This window comes from Diabrotica virgifera, chromosome 9 (genome assembly GCF_917563875.1).
Source record: "Diabrotica virgifera virgifera chromosome 9, PGI_DIABVI_V3a".
NCBI lineage: Eukaryota > Metazoa > Arthropoda > Insecta > Coleoptera > Chrysomelidae > Diabrotica > Diabrotica virgifera.
The window spans coordinates 112,536,435-112,555,331 of NC_065451.1; the positions used below are offsets into that span (position 1 = coordinate 112,536,435).

General features: G+C 32.2%; 1 protein-coding gene across 1 annotated transcript in view; it reads right to left on the minus strand.

Annotated features, from left to right (window-relative positions):
- LOC126892422 (heterogeneous nuclear ribonucleoprotein C) overlaps positions 1–18,897 on the minus strand; it is a 2,215,671-nt gene that overhangs the window by 1,226,023 nt on the left and 970,751 nt on the right. Inside the window, exon 4 of the mRNA XM_050661951.1 lies at positions 1,815–1,922. Coding sequence (XP_050517908.1) covers positions 1,815–1,922 — 108 coding nt within the window. The remainder of the gene's footprint in view (positions 1–1,814; positions 1,923–18,897) is intronic.

Sequence of the window (18,897 nt, forward strand, 5' to 3'; positions counted from 1 at the left end):
TAAATGGTTTTATTATTAGTCTTAAGATTATTTTTATTATACACTGCATTGCAAGCCCAACATCTGGCAATAGGCAAATAATATTGGGAAATGTCAAACACGTTACATCTAAATTTTATTTTCATTTTTACATTTTAAAACATCCACCCGAAACTGACTGGGGTATCTATACCTAGGTACACCTGTAATTCACGTCCCTAAAAATATCATGGATTGTAATCTATACCTAGGGACACCTGTAACTTTTCAGTAATTCATGTCACTAAAAATATTAATGTTTTTCCACTTTGGACTAATTGAAAAAGTCTAAAGCTATCTGATTAAATTTTTGGTACCCTATTTTGAGTTCTCCTAATAAACCAGTCACCTGGATTTTTTTAAGGCCAAATAAGTGGAAAGTAAAGAGCAATAATTACACGTGTACCTTCCCAGTAACATAAAGGTTAAGGACATGTCTGTAAATATTTCTTTGATTTTAGTAGCTAGTTCCCTGTCTCCCTAAAATAATCTGTATTCCGTGACCTTTCGCACTTCAGTCAAAATAAGAGAAGCCGCTCGAAAAGGAACAGGTTATTACTTACTCCTTCCAAATTGTATTTAGGGGAGAGTTGGATAAAACGGGATAGTCGGATAAAACGGGATACCTAGCCTAGAGACCCAACTAGTGCTGATCAATCGGACAACGACGAAAACTTGTTCTCAGTCGTCATTTTAACATTCTCAGTTCGTTTTACTTCGATGCCATTATTTGATGAAAAGTTGTTGTGTTTAGAATTGTTTGCCTCTATTTTTTGGTACTTTGTACTTTAAAGTGTGTTGTTTTCTACATTATATTGCCTACATATCTAAACATTTAATTCCAGTGACTATTACGTTTAATTAAGCACTCATTAACGAATATTCTCATGTGTAGTCAATCTAATTTTACTTTCACGGTTAGGAAGGAGCCATTTTTGATTTAAAAAATGTCTGAGTTGGACAAAACGGGACACTTATAAGTTGGATAAAATGGGATACAGTTTTTTATGTCCCGTTTTATCCACCTATTTATTTGTTGGCCTATTAATTTTTTAAATAGCGATAAAGCATGTTCTCACACTGCAGAAAAGAACAACATATTTTTATGTGACTTTTGTTCTGATATGCGTGCCTAGTCCTAAATAAAAGGTCTTATTTCCCATTTTGCAATAAAACATCAAAAAGGCCTATTTTTAAGTTTCTGACTACTGAAGATATTGTTTTTTCAAAGGTAAATTTTGCTATGCAGTCTTATATCTACTTATATATATACTTTTTAGATAATTTTATGAAAAAAATTTAATATTGTGAACCTATCCCGTTTTATCCAACCGTGGTATGCTAAAACGGGATCTGCAGGACTTTAATAAATATTTTTTTACTATTTTCCAGTCATTAAAAATAGCTAAAAATACGTTTATTGTGTGCTTCAATAAATGCTATACCTATAAAAAAATAATAATATGATAATTTCTTTAACATTTTTTCCGTAATAAAAATAAACATGAATGGTATTCCGTTTTGTCCAACTCTCCCCTATCTATTAGTCTTTCTGATTAAAGTTTAGCTGCTTGGTTGACCATTTCGTCTGAAGTCCAATATTTACTTAGACTGCCTTTTAATTCCCATATCGACCCCCTTATCTAAAAGTATTCCCATTGATTCTTATTGTTTCAACTGCCCCCAAGTTTTATTAATTTCGACTTATTTCTCCTTACCCCAAAGTCATTATCTACAGGGTAAGGATTAATATTATACAAACTTACATTCAAATAATATTAGTTTTAAGCACTTACCTAAAATTTGACTAAGTACGGTCCTGCCGTCTTCTCCTAAACAGGCACTTCTAGCATCAAAGGGGTTTGTGAACTGAACAAAAGCATATCCTTTGTGCATTGATATTCCTGCAAATAAAGTAAGCGGTTTCAATAAAATTCAATATTTGCAAGAAGCATGGCTGCCAGCGGCGGGCAAAATTGAAAATTTATTGTCTAATATCAAAGCTTTGTTGAAGAAGATATTTACCACAATCAACATGCGATAATGATAATGAAATCATATATACGAGTAATATCGATGTAAACCTAATTAAGCCTTTTTGGTAGATAATAAATATCTGCGTAGGTTTACAAAGTAAACAGTACGACACAATTTTGGAAAATATTTAAGCAGCAAATGGTATTTATATAATAATAATTTTCAACATTTATATCACAAGAGAATGAGAATAAATTGAAAATAATGCGACAATTTTTCATCTGGCAATAGACACGAAACTATTACCGACTATTACCGAATGGTAATAAGTTTGAGAAAAAATTGTAGCATTATTTTCTTATTTATTCTTACTATCGTGTGATATTTGCATGAACATTTTATAATAGTCACATACAAAATTCAAGTTGTTGTAAACAAACACTTAGTGACATTTATCACAATTATTAATGATTTACAACTTGTCAAAGTGAACAGCATGAGCTGGCTTAGCAAATATTCAGACGAAAATATCAATAAATATTAGTAAAAATTAGGTATTTATAAAACAGTTTTATTCATGAAACAATTTTACCGAATTACACTCGAGCGCTTAAAATTTCCGATTTATATTAACCTCCTAAAAATTTGGCATTAGACGCAAAGCTAAAAGATTATTTTGGTTACTTTCCTTAAATGTGACATTTGTCAAAACTATTAAACTCATTATAATTAAACGGAAACAAAATACTTAAAAATACTCTCAATATAATGTGAGTAGATTATTCCCAGTACAACAATCTGATTGGACAAAATTAAACACGCGATGAAAAATCTACTACATGATTCTTCTTCTTCTTCAGGTGCCATCTCCGCTACGGAGGTTGGCAATCATCATAGCTATTTTAATTTTTGAGGCAGTAGCTCTAAATAGTTGTTTCGAGCTGCATCCAAACCACTCTCTCAGGTTCTTCAACCATGAAATTCGTCTTCTTCCGATGCTTCTTTTGCCATCTATCTTTCCCTGCATTATGAGTCGTAGGATGCCACACTTCTCGCCCCGCATCACGTGTCCGAGATACTGTAGCTTCTTTTCTTTAATTGTAAGTTCAACTTCCTTTTCTTTACCTATTCTTCTCAGTACTTCATTGTTTGTAACTCTATCTATCCAAGAAACCCTCATAATTTTTCTATAGGTCCACATTTCAAAGGCGTTAAGTCGTCTCATTGTCTCTACATTTAACGTCCATAATTCCACTCCATAGTATAGAACACTGTAGACGTAACTACATGATTGTAAATTAAAATCATTAAAAAATAATCTATATAATAAATAATTATAGTACAATTTTTTCAATAAATAAGCAGCGATAGTACTTTTGTTATTAATATTTAGATACAGCAAAATAGTTTAAAATTGGCCAACAAAATCACTTATTCATAATATTAATACAAGACAATGACAGTGTCACTAAAGCTTGAATCAATGAATGAATGCCAATATCAAAATGTGTGCCATATCCAGTCCTATCCACCATTCACATACCTAGGGAGTTTTTGTGTCATATTATAAAGAGTTTTCCTAATAACATAACAGTATTTTATTATAATTAAAACCAAAGCTATGAGGAAAAAAGCTACAATTGCATGCACTAATTATTAAACTTTTTGAACCTAGTCTGTGTGTTATAAAGGCCTATGTCAGGGAAAACTCCCGGTTCATGTAATATCTAAATTTAGTTCATTATTTATTTATGAGATTTTGATGGGTAAAATGCAATTACTTCAAAGCTTAAAGTAGGTAATGATTTTATAAGATAAAGCCATAAAATAATAAAGTTACATTAGATAAGCTTAGAAAACCAACTGGGCTTCGTAAGTCCTAAGTTTTCACTTAACGTGACCGATATTTAAGCTCTTTGTGAATTTTCGTTATTTTTGTTAAACTTCTGGTCATTTAACCGGAAATGACATCAAAACCGAAACTAACTATTCGAGATGATCTCACAAAACCGGTCGATTTATATATTACTAGCTGACTCAGCGAACACGGACCCGTAAATTGAACGAGAAATTCAAAAATTGTTTTTAATTTTTCAGACCATTCAGACCTAAATTCAGACCATTACCTGTACGGGCGCCAATGGTGAATATAAAATTATTCTGTCACCTTTAAAGGAGGTAATTTTGAAAATTTGTTGTAGCTTTGCACCTAGTTAAAATCTTTTTAGTAATAATTTCTGTTATTGTTGTGCTTTGGTATTATTTTATATTGGAGTTCTTGATAATGTAATGAAAAACACGTTCGCAGATGTTTTATTTTTTCGCATAAAAACGGTGCACCACAGGAAAAAAAATACAAGAAAGGTCCTTTTTCGTAAATTAAACGTGGAATACAAAAATAATTTTTAATTTGAAATATCTCAGTGGCGTACCATTTTTTTCTTTAAAAAATTCAGATCATTACCCGTAGACGCGCCAATAATGAGTATAAAATTGTTATTTGTTTGCCAGAAAATGTGCAATAACTACCTCTTGAAGCCCACCAAATATAATTTTTATATCTCAACCGGTCTTGGAGCAATAAAAAAATTGGCAGTTTTAAATAAAAATTTCAACACCTTGTACCTCGGAAACAAAGCATTTGCGGACATACGATTATCGAGCAAACTTCCATTATTTTTTCATGTAGAATTAGAGGACAACAATTTTTAATTATCCCTTAAAGATTTTCATACTTATTTACTAACACCCTGTATATCAATATTATTCTTAATATTGCCTTCATATTCATCTCGGAATCTCCATAAAATGTTAAATAGCGAATGGATTTCAGTCTATGACAATATTAAATGTTTTTCACACAAAACTATCAGTCACGTCACTCCTAGTAGGCTCAGGCAAATTATTAAAAAAATTTCGCAGGGGTCTTGCGCCTTTTTTCTTTATTTGATGTAAATTTTATTTATTTTTTGCTGTTAAAATTTTAAACCAAACCGATGACCTTTAAACTTGTTATTGTATTTTCTTATTTGGTTTAAATTTGTTAAAAAAACGGGAAACATTACGTCTTTGTTATTGTCGACGCCGGGCCCCTTACATCGTCGGGCCCCGATAAAATCGTTCGTAAATCTATTCAGATTGTGTGTTTGCGTGTTTTTTTGTCTACGTAATTTTGGCAAAAAAACGTAAAAATGTTGTAGTGACAATGGAAAAGAAACTAAAAGCATTAGGTAGAATTGATAAAGGCGTAATTGATACGTAATTTAGATGTGTACTGTGCATATATATTTCATGTCATTTCAATTATAACGGAGTTTATCTGTAAGTATACCGTATTTCATTAATTTTTACCATTTTCTCCCGGATCGGCCGTGGTCCCGATTAATCCGAGTTAACGAGGTCCCACTGTACTATTATTTGAAATATACGTACATACACCTAATTAATTAATTAGATTAAGGCCATATCTAAGAATTATCGTGTTGTAAACAATAAATCTGCTGCCAGTACAATCGTGCCTATAGTTTAAAGGACCATTTATTGAGACCGGATTATAGCAGGTACATTCGGCGCAATTGTCCCCTGCCTTCGTAGACTTAATGTATACAAAAAAGGAAAAATATTTTAATATAAATGGGACATCTAGATCAACTATTAATTTATTCATTAAGTCAGGTATTCCGAGTTTTTCGGGGGGAATAATTGGCCCCATTAACATTTTTGTTTTACAATTAGTTTTATGATTTGGCATCTTCTACAATTTTTCTTCATTGGTTCCTGTTTTTCCTAACTCCCATCTTCTTAAAGTCCTCGACTATCTGGTTCTCCCATCTGGTTTTGGATCTTTCTCGTGGTCTACCTGATACAGGTTTCTATTTGGTAATTTTTTTAATAATGGCTTCTGGATTTTTCCTTTCTCTATGTCCCATACATCTGAGTTGCTGTGCCTTGATAAACCTGACGATGTTTTCTCCTTTCAAAAGTTCCCTTTCTTCCCGGTTAATCAGTTTTCTATCATTCTTCTTCTTCTACGGCACTACAGCCCAAATTGAGCCTTGGCCTCCTTTATTTTTTGCCTTCACCCTTGCCTGTCTGTGGCTGCTCTTCTCCATACACGGACTCCTCTATTATTACCTTAGTTTAATGGGCCTGAAATTCTCCGAATTATTTTTCTCTCTAGGATTCTCAGTCTTTCTTCATTTTTGTGTGTCAGACACAGTTATAAAGTTGTACGTTTCATTTCTAGAACTCTTATAAATCCTTCTATAGCTACACTAATAGTGACGTTGATACAGAGTCGCCTGGTCGTACTGCAGTTGCTATTTTTGTATTTTTGCTGATTCAGTTATTTGTTATGATTCCATTGTCATTATCGTAAGCTTTATAAGTTTCATTGGAATATCTAGGATGTTCATGTCTTCTATTAGGTTGGGTCTTGTTAAGCTCTCAAAGACTTGCCTGAAATCCCTAAATAGGATGTGTAAGTCTATAATTATCATGTTCGTAACACTTCTCAATTAGCTCTGTGATTATGTGTACCGCGCCTACTATTGACCTTCCCTGTGTAAATCCCTGCTGCTAGTCTCCTAGTTTAGTTTCAAAAAATAATTTAATAATTCAATATGAATGGGACACCTGAATCAACAATTGATTTAATAATTAAATCATGTATGACGCGTTAGCTGGCTGACCAGGTAAAGGATATTATTTGAAAATAATCTCTATTAATGGATGAGCTCAAACTACGACTGTCTGATTTTTCTGTTTGTTGGCTTCTACATAATTAGGAGTAATCGGCAGCAACTTAATTCTGTTTAAATTTTGAGTACCCTTAAAATATCCTTACTTGATTTAGTGATGAAACATAATTTTCAAACAATGGACGGAAGGCAGCATCGTCCTCGGGTCGGATTTTTGCAGGCTGTTGTCCTCTTCCCGACCATACATAATTGAATAACATAGTCATTTAAATTGTATAGCATATTCAAGACTATGACGTAAAAAGCAGAGCATATCAATAATTCAGTGTGTAGACTGGGTTTTTAATTGGTGGACAAGAGAATTGTATTTCTGGTACAAGCCCAAACGTCAGCTGTATCAACATATGAATTGAAACATAAAATATTAACCGGACGGGGAGGGTTGAAAAATGGTGAATTTACATAGTGGAGCGGCTTATTCCGCTCGAATTATATACACACATTTGGTAAAATGAAATTGGACAAGTCAGTTTTAAATAACTTATTAGAATTAATGCACTCGAATAGTTCGGGGGCTTATGAAGAAAATGGATCTTTCTATCATAAACCTGCAATAAGAAGTTGATTCGTTACCATAGTTTTTTCTTATGTCTATTTGATATACAATAAAATTATTGATTAAAATTCAGACGAATCACATTTATATGATAACCATCCCACATTGGCATTGCAGGCAGCGAAAAAGCTGACAAGTGCGCGAGTGAAATTGCCGTATGTGCCGATAGAGAAAAAGACGAGTGTCGAAATACCGCGAGTCACATAAAAGTTCTTATTAAGAGTCGTGGTTTGTGCAAGTGGAAAAATGAATCGTAATCGTTTCAAACGTCATTGAAAGTAATTAAAAATGACATTACAGCCTAGGAACTAGTATAGTATAGTTGATCCAAAAGATGGCATAACCCAGACATCCAAAGTGAAAGTTATCCTTCAACACCAAATTGTTCTATATGGTCCACATAATGTTCAGCAAAAAGTCACACCACTTTGAGCGTCGGGTTTGGGGGGAGAGGGGGGAGAAATCGGTAAATTCATAGTTTTTTAAGTTTTTCGCCAATATTTATAAAACTATGCCGTTTAGCATGAACAACCCTCTATACAAAATTGTTCTACATTAAATTTGAAATAAAAAAGGCCCTATGCATAATCTTTCTAAAATGAATGGTTCCAAAATTACGGAGGTAGTATAGTATAACTGGTCCAAAAAAGGCCTAACCCAAACATCCAAAGTAAAAGTTTTCCTCCAACACCAAAATGTTCTATATGGTCCACATATTGTTCACTAGAAAGTTACACCATTTTGAGCGTCCGGTTTGGGAGGGAGATGGGAGAGAAGCCGGTAAATTAGTAGTTTTTTTTTAGTTTTTCGTCAATAGTTCTAAAATTATGCTTTAGCGTAAACAATGTTATATAGAAAAATGTTCTACATGAAATTTAAAACAAAAAATGTTCTATACATAATTGTTATAAAATCAACGGTTCCAGAGTTACGGGCGGTGAAAAGTCGAGGTTTTCGATACTTTTTATATTTTTTGGGCAATATTTATGATATAACTATACCAAAAACCCAGACATCCAAAGTGAAAGTTATCCTCCAACACCAAATTGTTCTATATGGTCCACATAATGTTTAGAAAAAAGTCACACCATATTGAGCGTCGGGTTTGAGGGGGAGAGGGGGGAGAAATCGGTAAATATAAAAAGTATCGAAAACCTCCACTTTTCACCATCCGTAACTCTGGAACCGTAGATTTTATAACAATTATGTATACAACCTTTTTTATTTTAAGTTCTATGTAGAACATTTTTCTATAGAACATTCCTTACACTAAAGCATAGTTTTAGAAATATTGACAAAAACGTAAAACAACTACTAATTTACCGACTTCTCCCCCATCTCCACCCCCCCCCCCCAAACCGGACGCTCAAAATGGTGTAACTTCTTACTGAACAATATGTGGACCATATAGAACAATTTGGTGTTGAAGGAAAACTTTTACTTTGGATGTCTGGGTTAGGCCTTTTTTTGGACCAATTATACTATACTACCTCCGTAACTTTGGAACCGTTCATTTTAGAAGGGTTATGCATAGGGCCTTTCTTATTTCAAATTTAATGTAGAACAATTTTGTCTAGAAGGTTGTTCATGCTAAACCGCTTAGTTTTAGAAATATTGACGAAAAACGTAAAAAACTACGAATTTGCAGATTTCTCCCCCCTCTCCCCCCCAAACCCGTCGCTCAAAATGGTGTGACTTTTTTCTGAACAATATGTGGACAATATAGAACAATTTGGTGTTGAAGGATAACTTTCACTTTGGATGTCTGGGTTTGGGTCTAACTATACCATACTAAACCCCTTAACTCGTAAAAAAATAGAATAGTTGGTGATAACTCGATTAAAAATTGGACACAACAGACTTACTTACTCATATTTATTGTCTAAAAGCGATCCACCTGTCCAAAAATAAAAATAGAAAAAAATAGAAGGAAAACGGAATCCGCCGTAGAAGAATGTCGTGGATGCGGAATTTGAGAGAGCGGTTTGGCTGCACCACTAATGAACTTTTTAGGTCAGCTGTAAACAAAGTCAGGGTAGCCTTGATGATTTCCAATCTACGATAGGAGTGACACAAGAAGAAGAAGAAGATCCACCTGTATGCGAGATATGTAATGTACGAGTTACTGTTAACCAATTTGTTAAATATATGCCCCCGTTTTGTCAATTATCGCGTCATATAATTTAACATACCTAACTTAACTGTATAAGTAATTTATTGAGCACTCATTTTTTAATGGACAATATTTAAAATTTCTAAAATTTATAGGAATATTTTATAAAATTTAGTTTCTTATTCTGTAGTCGCCGCTAATAACCATTGAGGTGGATGCGGCTATATTTTCTAAATAACAAAAAAAGAAAATTTTTACGGCACAATACAACATTGCAGACCTTAAAAAAGGTAGACAACCAAGAGGAAGAACTTAGATGGATCAGTAGATAACATCAAAAATGTAGCCAGAACAAATTTGAAGTATGTTATTTCGGGTAGATATTAGTAGAACGAGTTGGAAAAGGCCTTTGTCCAAAAATGGACGATAAAAGACTAGAAGACTGTTGGTTAATAACTTTTGCGTCTTCCTTAATCACGTTGTAGTTTGCTCTATTCTACATTTGACCTCCTAAGATAAGTCATACTTTTCACTTACGTAACAGACCACATGTTTGTATGATTGTACTCTCTTTCTCAACTATTTCTTCATATAACCTCATAAGTATTCGTTGGATTGATAGCTATATTTTTATTTTTGCTGATGACCATACGATTGGTTTATTGTATTAAGAGGAAACAGTAGCGATCAACAGGTAGCGAAAACGCGTTCCAAGATTGCGGCTGTAATTTTGAATATTTTATCGAAATATTTGGCACACGTATTCGTAATATAATCAAGAATGGTGATACAGAGCCCCATTTGAAAAATATATTACTATGTGGAAATTACTCTGTAATTAAATACAATATTAAAAAAACGAGCCTGTACCGGCATAACAAAAAAATACACTTTCTTCAAATAAACTTTTTTATCCGATGCCTAAATTTTGTGTCATTTTGGAACTACTATGAAATAAAAAATTTTATTAGTTCCAAAATGACACAAAATCTAGGCATCGGATAAAAATGTTTATTTGAAGAAAATGTATTTTTTTGTTCTTTTTAATGGCGGTACAGGCCCGTTTTTTTAATAAGGTAGTGTCGCCAAATAAGGCCAGTGTCTTAATTAGGCCAATTGCAAATATTTTCTTAAATATAGATATTATATATTAGAGGTCACCGTAAATGTCTTTCTCAGTCAAAATCGTCTACGCCATTCAGTCGGTAGTATCACATAGCAGCGCCAAGTAGACTAGACACGTGTTTGTTACGGTGCGGAAGTTCGTTTATAAATTTTAGGTAAGTTATAAAATTACTAAAATGGTACTTAATGAATATATGCCAATTATTTTTTCTTTGTAAAGCGATAGTAAATTAATACTTTTTAAGGAACTGGAACTGTTTTTTCTCTATATTGCTTTTTATTATTTTTTTTATGTTAAATAAAAAAAAGTAGACAGTGTCCTAATAAAGCCAATTGTCCTAGACGTGTGTAAATGTGCGATATGTGTGCTTATTGTATTGACAAATTTTTGTTTTTAATATGAATAAAAGTTCCTTTCACTAAATTTTGTATTTGTTCTTTAATTCTTACGTTTAAAATTTATTATCCACCTCAATTTGCGTAAAAAAATGAAACTGGCCTTATTAATCTACCAGTTCCTAATAAGGCCAAATATTCCAGATTTATTAAATGTTAAAATTTTATATTTCATTTTTTAGTTAGTACGTATTTTATCCTGAAATTCGATAGCTAAAATGTTAGGCAATACGTATACAAGTTTTCCCCCATATTGTTCCTAAATAAAATATTACAGATATTTAAACGTTAAGGTGGCCTTAATTGGCGGCCTTACCTTATTGTATTTCATTACAGAGTAATTTCCACATATTAATATATTTTTCAAATTGGGCTCTGTACCGCCATTCTTTATTATATTACGAATAGGTGTGCCAAATATCTCGAAAAAATATTTAAAATTACAGCCGCAATCTTGGAACTCGTTTTTGCTACCTGTTGATCGCTACTGTTTCCTCTTAACTTATTTGTTTACTATGGTCTGTTACCGCTGATAGAAGTAACTTTATCCTTGCTCTCAAAACTCTGTCATCAGCATATCTTAAACTGTTGATAACTACTCCGTTAGCAAATATACCTTCTGCTCTAGCTTCCGCAGCTTCTCCCAAAATATTATCCACATTATAAATTAAACCAAAATTGAGGAGAATACACATTCCTGTCGATTTCCTCTTATAATGGGAACCTCTACGGACGTCTGATCTTTAATTCTAAAACGGCCATTACCCAAATATTCCGTTCATCCAGACATATGCTATTAAAAGTAGCACCTAACTTCTCGTGATTAACAATATCAAATGATATACACAAGGAAAGAATTTCCTTTATACCATCATTTCTGTATAGCATCAATCATAAAATAAAATATTGAAAAATCCTTTATAAAAGGAAAAAAAATTATAAAAATTCCTTATAGGGCTAGATCAATGACAGAACACTTTAGATTAATAAAATACCATCATTAGTGCTAAAACTGGTTGATCTCATGCTGAGCCACCAAAAAAAAAAGAATGTGTGTGTACTTTGTACGCACGTAAGAAGTTATACTTCTATTACATATTATGTGATTTTAACGAAATTGATATAATTTTCTTTAAACAGTTTATTTATATTTTATTTAAATATTAAACTAATTTTAATACTTACTACTTTCCAAAAATTTTTATTAAGATAGTACCAAAAATTAAAATAAAAATATAAGAATAGAACGCACATAAACATATTGAAAAATGCCACAAAGAAAAAATGATTTCTGAACGATAATAATTGTTGGCAAAAATTTTAAATACGCATTTTTTGAAAAAAAAAATTATATAATAAATATACTTACAATCATAAAATGCATAAAAAAATAAAAAAATAAAAACTTGCATCGGGATTCGAACCCGCGAATTTGGGGACGCTTTGATTCGTAATCGAAGCCTAGACTCACTCATCCAATTACTCATTATTTGTCATGTGGAAAAATAGGTCAACTAAACGTTTTACTGTTTGACAGTTATTCTGAATTTAAATCAAATTATGTAGTTTGATTTTTGTGGAAGAAAATATTAAAATATAACGAAACAGTAAGAAAACAATATATTAGATGAAGATTAGTGGAACTTTTGTTGGTAGTCAATTTAAGCATGTAAATCAAAGCATTACATACCTACTAGATAAATAAATCTACGCCAAAAATCGGACCTAATTTCGGATTTCTCTTTAAAATCCCCATTCTTGAGAAAATAAATTTATTCCAACCTAATCCAAATGTATAATTACAATATGATTATAATAAAAACTACTTACCAAATTAGAATGAGTCCTTGTCCAAAATAGTCCAAAAGTCCAAAAATATATATGAAAACTATTTAAAAAGGCAGTATAACTATTAACTAACTTTTGTTTGTTGTTTCTTTTCACACAAATTTCAAAACGCAACAACCATAAATAATCAAACCACAGCTTTGCCACAGCCGACATATTGAATAATTTTTGACATGTCATTTGAACATCCAATCAGAACAAAGTTATAATGCGCATGCGCCGGGATCGTAGGTTTTAACATATAGAAATTCACCTTCATATCGCCCGTAAAGAAGTATAACTTCAAAAATACCAGGGTGTAAACCCTTTAAATGGTATAAAAATTTGTTACACTCACATTGTTACTTAAATTTGAGTTGTCATCCAACATTCCTCATGTAGAGACAAATCCACCTGTTTAGCAACCCACGTGATGGTGGAATCATGTAGTGCCAAAGGGCCTTATTTTTAGAAATTATATCCCTCGTTTGAAATTTTAAGTAATAATGTTAATGCATCAAATGTCTATACCATTTAAAGTGTTTGTATCCTGGTAGTTTTTGGTGGCTCAGCATGTGATCAGCCAGTTATAGCAATGATGATGATATTTTACATATCGAAAACGTTTTGTAATTGATGTAGCCCTTTAAGGGATTTTAATAAATTTTATATACTGAATTCGCTTTCATTCGCGAAATTCATTTTGACACATTCGGAATAGGAAACATACAACACAAAAATTCCTGCCTCACACTATTAGCTGCTCAAATCAACTTAATATTTCATTAAAAAAGAAGAATTATTGGAATAGTGTATACTAAACTCATAAAAGTTTGTGGAATTTATTTCTACAAAATATTTTTATTTTGTACAATAAATAATTTTCTCATTTGTTTTCTTCTTCTTCCTTCTTGTATGTAGGCTTTAAAGCCTATTTCTTCTTTAATATTAGCCTCCTAAATTGTTTAAATTATCTTACCATCTTTTCTTGGTCTGCCAATACTTCTTCGTCCATTTGGTGACTTATCTTGTGCCATTCGTACTACCTTATCCTCTGCCATTCTATTAATGTGTTCGTTCCACTCCTGTTTCCGTTTTGTCACCCATCCATTTATGTCTTCTACATTGTATACTCTTCTTATGTTTTCGCTCCTCTCCTTATCCAACAGACTTTTCCTTGATATTCGTCGAAGTATTTTCATCTCTGTTGTTTCTAGTAGTCGTCTCGTTTTAGATGTGTCAGGTCTTGTCTCCGCCATGTATGTCAATATAGGTCTAATTGCTTCTTTATAGATTCTTGCTTTTGTGTCTTGTCTTAGGTGTTCGTTCTTCCAGATTGTGTCATTAAGAGATCCCGCCACTTTACTTGCTTTTAATCTTTTAATGCTTTTAAGCTTTGTTGTCGTATTTCATCTTCAACATCTTCGTAACTAGTTATATCTATTCCCAGATATCTAAACCTTGCTTCCTGCTTTATTATTTTCCCATCAATTTCGATTTTACATCGTATATAGTAGTGAGTATTTACATGTTGTCATACATTTGGTTTTTTCTGCTGATATTACCATATTGTATTTCTTTGATGTTGTATTGAATATCTGTGTTAATTTTTGGAGATCGTCTTCTATCTCGGCCTAATGCGGCGTCGTCTGCATAATATAATATTTGGATTTCTTTGTTCCCAACTCTGTAACCATGACCTTTATGTACTGCTTCTATTATTTCGTCCATTATTATATTAAAGAGCAATAGGCTTAACGAGTCACCTTGTCTGACTCCGTTTTGTACTGGTATATATGTACTGTGTTAGTTTTCCATTTGCCTTTGCCTGTATTCGATTATGAAAGTAGATGTTTTCGATGGTTTGTATAATATTAATTGGTATGTTTCTTTTATATAGTAGGTGTAAAACGTCTTCGAATTGGATGCGATCGAAAGCCTTTGTCAGGTCTATAAAACATAGATATGCTGGTTTATTGTACTCGATGGCCTCTTCTGTGATTTGTCTTAGTACAAATACAGCATCTACGCAGGATATTCCGGATCTAAATCCTTGTTGTTCATCTGAAAAAGTTAGTCTATTGATTTTGTTGGTTAGGACTTTTGTGGTTAGTTTAAGTGCGGTGTTCAGTAGATTTTTACTTCTATAATTGTTGGTGTCTTTTTTATATCCTTTCTTAAACATTGGTATCATTATGCTGTTTCTCCATGCGTCTGGTATCTTGCAGTGCAATATTATTTTTGTATAAGTTTTGTCATCTCTAGGGTTATACTTTCTCCTCTGCATTTTAGAAGCTCGTTGTTTATTCCGTCTGGTCCTGGTGACTTTTTATTTTCGAGTGAATTTATGGCTATCTCTACTTCCTGAAAACTGATTTCTATTCCGTGTCTTAATTCAGGTACGTTATTGTGTTGATTATTATTTTCCGTTCCTTTAAACAGTTCCGTCAAGTATCTTTTTCATTCGTTTGCTGGTATGTTATTGTATTCCTTCAATTCTGCTATTTCTTTCCGTTGGTTTCTTATGAATCTCCATATTTGTTTTTGTGTACCGTAGAAATCGCTTTCCATCCTGTTTGTAAACTGTTCCCAGTGTTTATTTTTTGTTCTTCTTACCAACTGCTTTTATTTCGTATTATTCTATAGGCATCTCTGGATTCTGCAGTATTTGATGTTTTATACTTCGTGTAGGATTCTCGTTTCTCTTTACATTTTTTTTATTTCTTTTCTGAACCATGGTGTATTGTTGTTGTTTCTTCTGTTCAGTATGACTTTGCGGTTTCCTAGAGCTTCTGTTACTGCCCCTTCAATATTGTTTTTGATTTTCTCCCAGCTCGCGTTTATATCTTCGATGTCGTCTATATGTTTCATCTGTATCTTCTATGCTAGTCTCCTTTGGTAGGTACATATCTCTTGTAGAGTCGTTCGACAGTTATTCTACATTGAATTTTTCCTCGATAATTTCCTGTAGAAAATGTTTTGGTGTTATTTTGTTTCTTATTTTTGCTAGGACTAGTTTATGTTCACTTCCTGCGTCTGCTGAGTTTAAAGTTCTAATATATAGAATCTGATTTGGGAAGGTTTCTCTATTAGTGACTTTTGTTATCAGTCATTTGTTATCAATAAATTATAATGGTGTAAATAAATAATTATTGATTACGTAAGGTTTATGGTATTAAATATCATATGATAACTTTTATATGTCTATTTACCATTAATAATATAGGCTATGAGTAGGTATGTTTGGTTGTGTAGTAATTTCCAGTCATGTCTAGTAACCTAACTTCCCCAAAATTAAATTACCAACGTCACGAGACAGTTGTGTCTCAGATTAGCGAATCGATTTTGCCTTTTATAAAGCATATTTTTTCAATAAAATATCAATTATATTTCGTAGTGGACAGCTCATGCATATAAATCAACATTGTTACTTATGTAGATGAGTGTACAGAAAAATAAAAAGCTAACGTAGTAGTTTAAAATTCTAAATGAATCTGCAACGTAGACTAGAATACGCTGGTGTGTGATCGGTCTTTGATGAAGTAGTACGGCAAGATATGGCTTGCGACTTGGTGATTCTCCATCCTACATAGATCCTTACCAGAAAAGCTGTTATGCCTTGTACCTATATATTTGAGTTATTAAATTTAATGTTTAAAATAAACTCATTTATATAATATAATCTTTGTAAAACCGTAATATTATATTTTTATATTTTTGTCTTTAAGACTTTTAGTATTATTAGTGTTTAAATAATAATTTTTTTTATCTTTTAGATCTAGAATGTAGCAGTGTCACATAAGTCCTTTAATAACCAAACGGCTACACTAAACACAAAGTCTGAAAAACAGCGTACGAGGGAGAATATCAGGTTATCATTTTATAATGTCTGTCGCCTATCTGGAGAAATTTACTGCACACTTTAATATGGAAACTCAATTTGGATTGATTTATGAAGGGCTATATCGGAATCTCTTGCCTCTATTAAAATTCACTGCAGCGATGAGAGAAGTTAAGGAAATGTTCGCGATAGACCTTGCGATAGCATAATAATCAGTTTGTTTTATAATGACAGCCTCTTTCGCTGCTAGCGATACAGAAAATGTATACTAATATTAAATTTGTTATGATTGATACATGTGAATATACCAATTCTAGTAAAATTTTAGATTTGATTTATTCCAATAAATCAAATTTAAAAACTCTTATGATTTGCTATTCATTTCTTTTAAGAGCATAGGCGCAAATATTTTACGGCTATCCCTACTTTTTCTTTCTTGCCACTGCTAATTATGTGTAGTAAAATTCTCACTGGTATGAAGATGTACCTTTTCAACATTACTTGACAACGACACTCGTCATTAACATAGAGAGGGCTATTTGGTTCAGTTTTTGAATGTTCTCGGAATGATAACCGTTTGAACTTGTATAATCGCTTAAATTATTAATTCAGTTAATTAATAAGATTATTTTTTCACTGACTGTATTCAGTGATTACAATAATTTATATATTATACAATAAAACTAATAATCGATAAAAGATAAAAAGTTATAAAGGGATTTTAATGACATATTGTTACTACAGAACTATTATTACTATAGAAAAATTTTGAACATATTTAACTACAAAATGCTTGGATCACAAAATATACCCTGGTGTATTCTGTGCTTGGATCTTCCATAAATAATAAATCTTCCAATAATTAACATTTTACTAAGTTCACGTCTTAAATCAATTATTGATCAAATACACTATCAATATTATTTAATAAACATTTCAAAATATTCCTCAAGCCGTGTCAAAAATTTAGTAGCCTTGTTTGTCACTATCTTGTCACCACATTCTATTCGACTCAGTGCATTGTATGACAAAGATAGCGAATATTAGATTTGGAAAATATCACCACGGACAAGTGATATTGCAGTATTTTCAATACTTCAACAAAATTTATTACAAATTAATGTCTATTGTTACTCTTTTTTTTTATATGTTTGGCTACTTTAGCTGATATTTTGCCTGCACTGGATTTTTTCTCTGGTGGTGGAAAGACTAGTTTCAGGTCTCTATTCTGCAGTTTTTGTTTTAAAATTTTGTTCATTGTTATTTTTTGTTCCTCGTATCTATTGTTTACTGCTATTTATTTAATAATATTCTTGAAGGTATTCTTTGCATGAGAACTTCTGTTTATCTATGTAACATGCTATGGTAGGCTGAGGCTGCCATAGCAATTTGACCAATTTTTAGCTTACATTAATCCATTCCATAGACACATTGAATTTACAATAGGAACAGAGCAGAATTAATCCATATATTTTGCTAGACAAAATTCTCAGACTTGAAAACAAACATGAGTTCTCCATATTTCATAAACCTACCCATAAAGGCACAACTATACACAATAATTGTGTATGAATGATGAATTATTTATCATCTCATCCTACATAAAACAAATTGGCTCACTCAGTCATAAAAACCTACTTAATGCTCTTGGTACATGAATAACTATTATGTCTCCCATTAGATGAATTTAATGTTATCATTTGCTTACTAACTGACTACCTACTAATAGTCTAAGAGCTAGTGAACCCTCCGACTAACGGTCGTCCTGTAAGGCTACAAATTTTTCTAGTGATAATTCATAGCACACCAAGGCTAAAAACCATGACCTGGCAGGCATCAGCGGTGCACGTGTATCTACCAGGTGAATCGAAAAGTGCAAATTTAGGGGGTAAAATAAACTTTCTCCTGTAAGGTTTAAATTTAAGTATGTGTTTGAGTGAGTCATTTAGAAGAAATGTGTACAATGACAGGCGATTCTGAAGATCATAAGACCTTGCCAGGCGAGGGGAAAGATTAGGGGTTTTTCCTAAAATTATTTTTTTCGCATCGAACAATTTTTTTTAGGTTTTTTGAGTCATTCCAAACAGAAAAGCTCTTTAGTAATTTTTCTGTTAAGTTAATAGTTTTTGCTATATAAGCGATTGAAAATTTTGAAAATTGCGAAATCGGCCATTTTTAACCCTAAATCGGACATTTATCTAAAAATTTCAATATCACCAAAGTACGTAGATATTCTTTAAACATTTATTGATGAAATCCCGAAGAGTTTCTTGCAATAAAATAT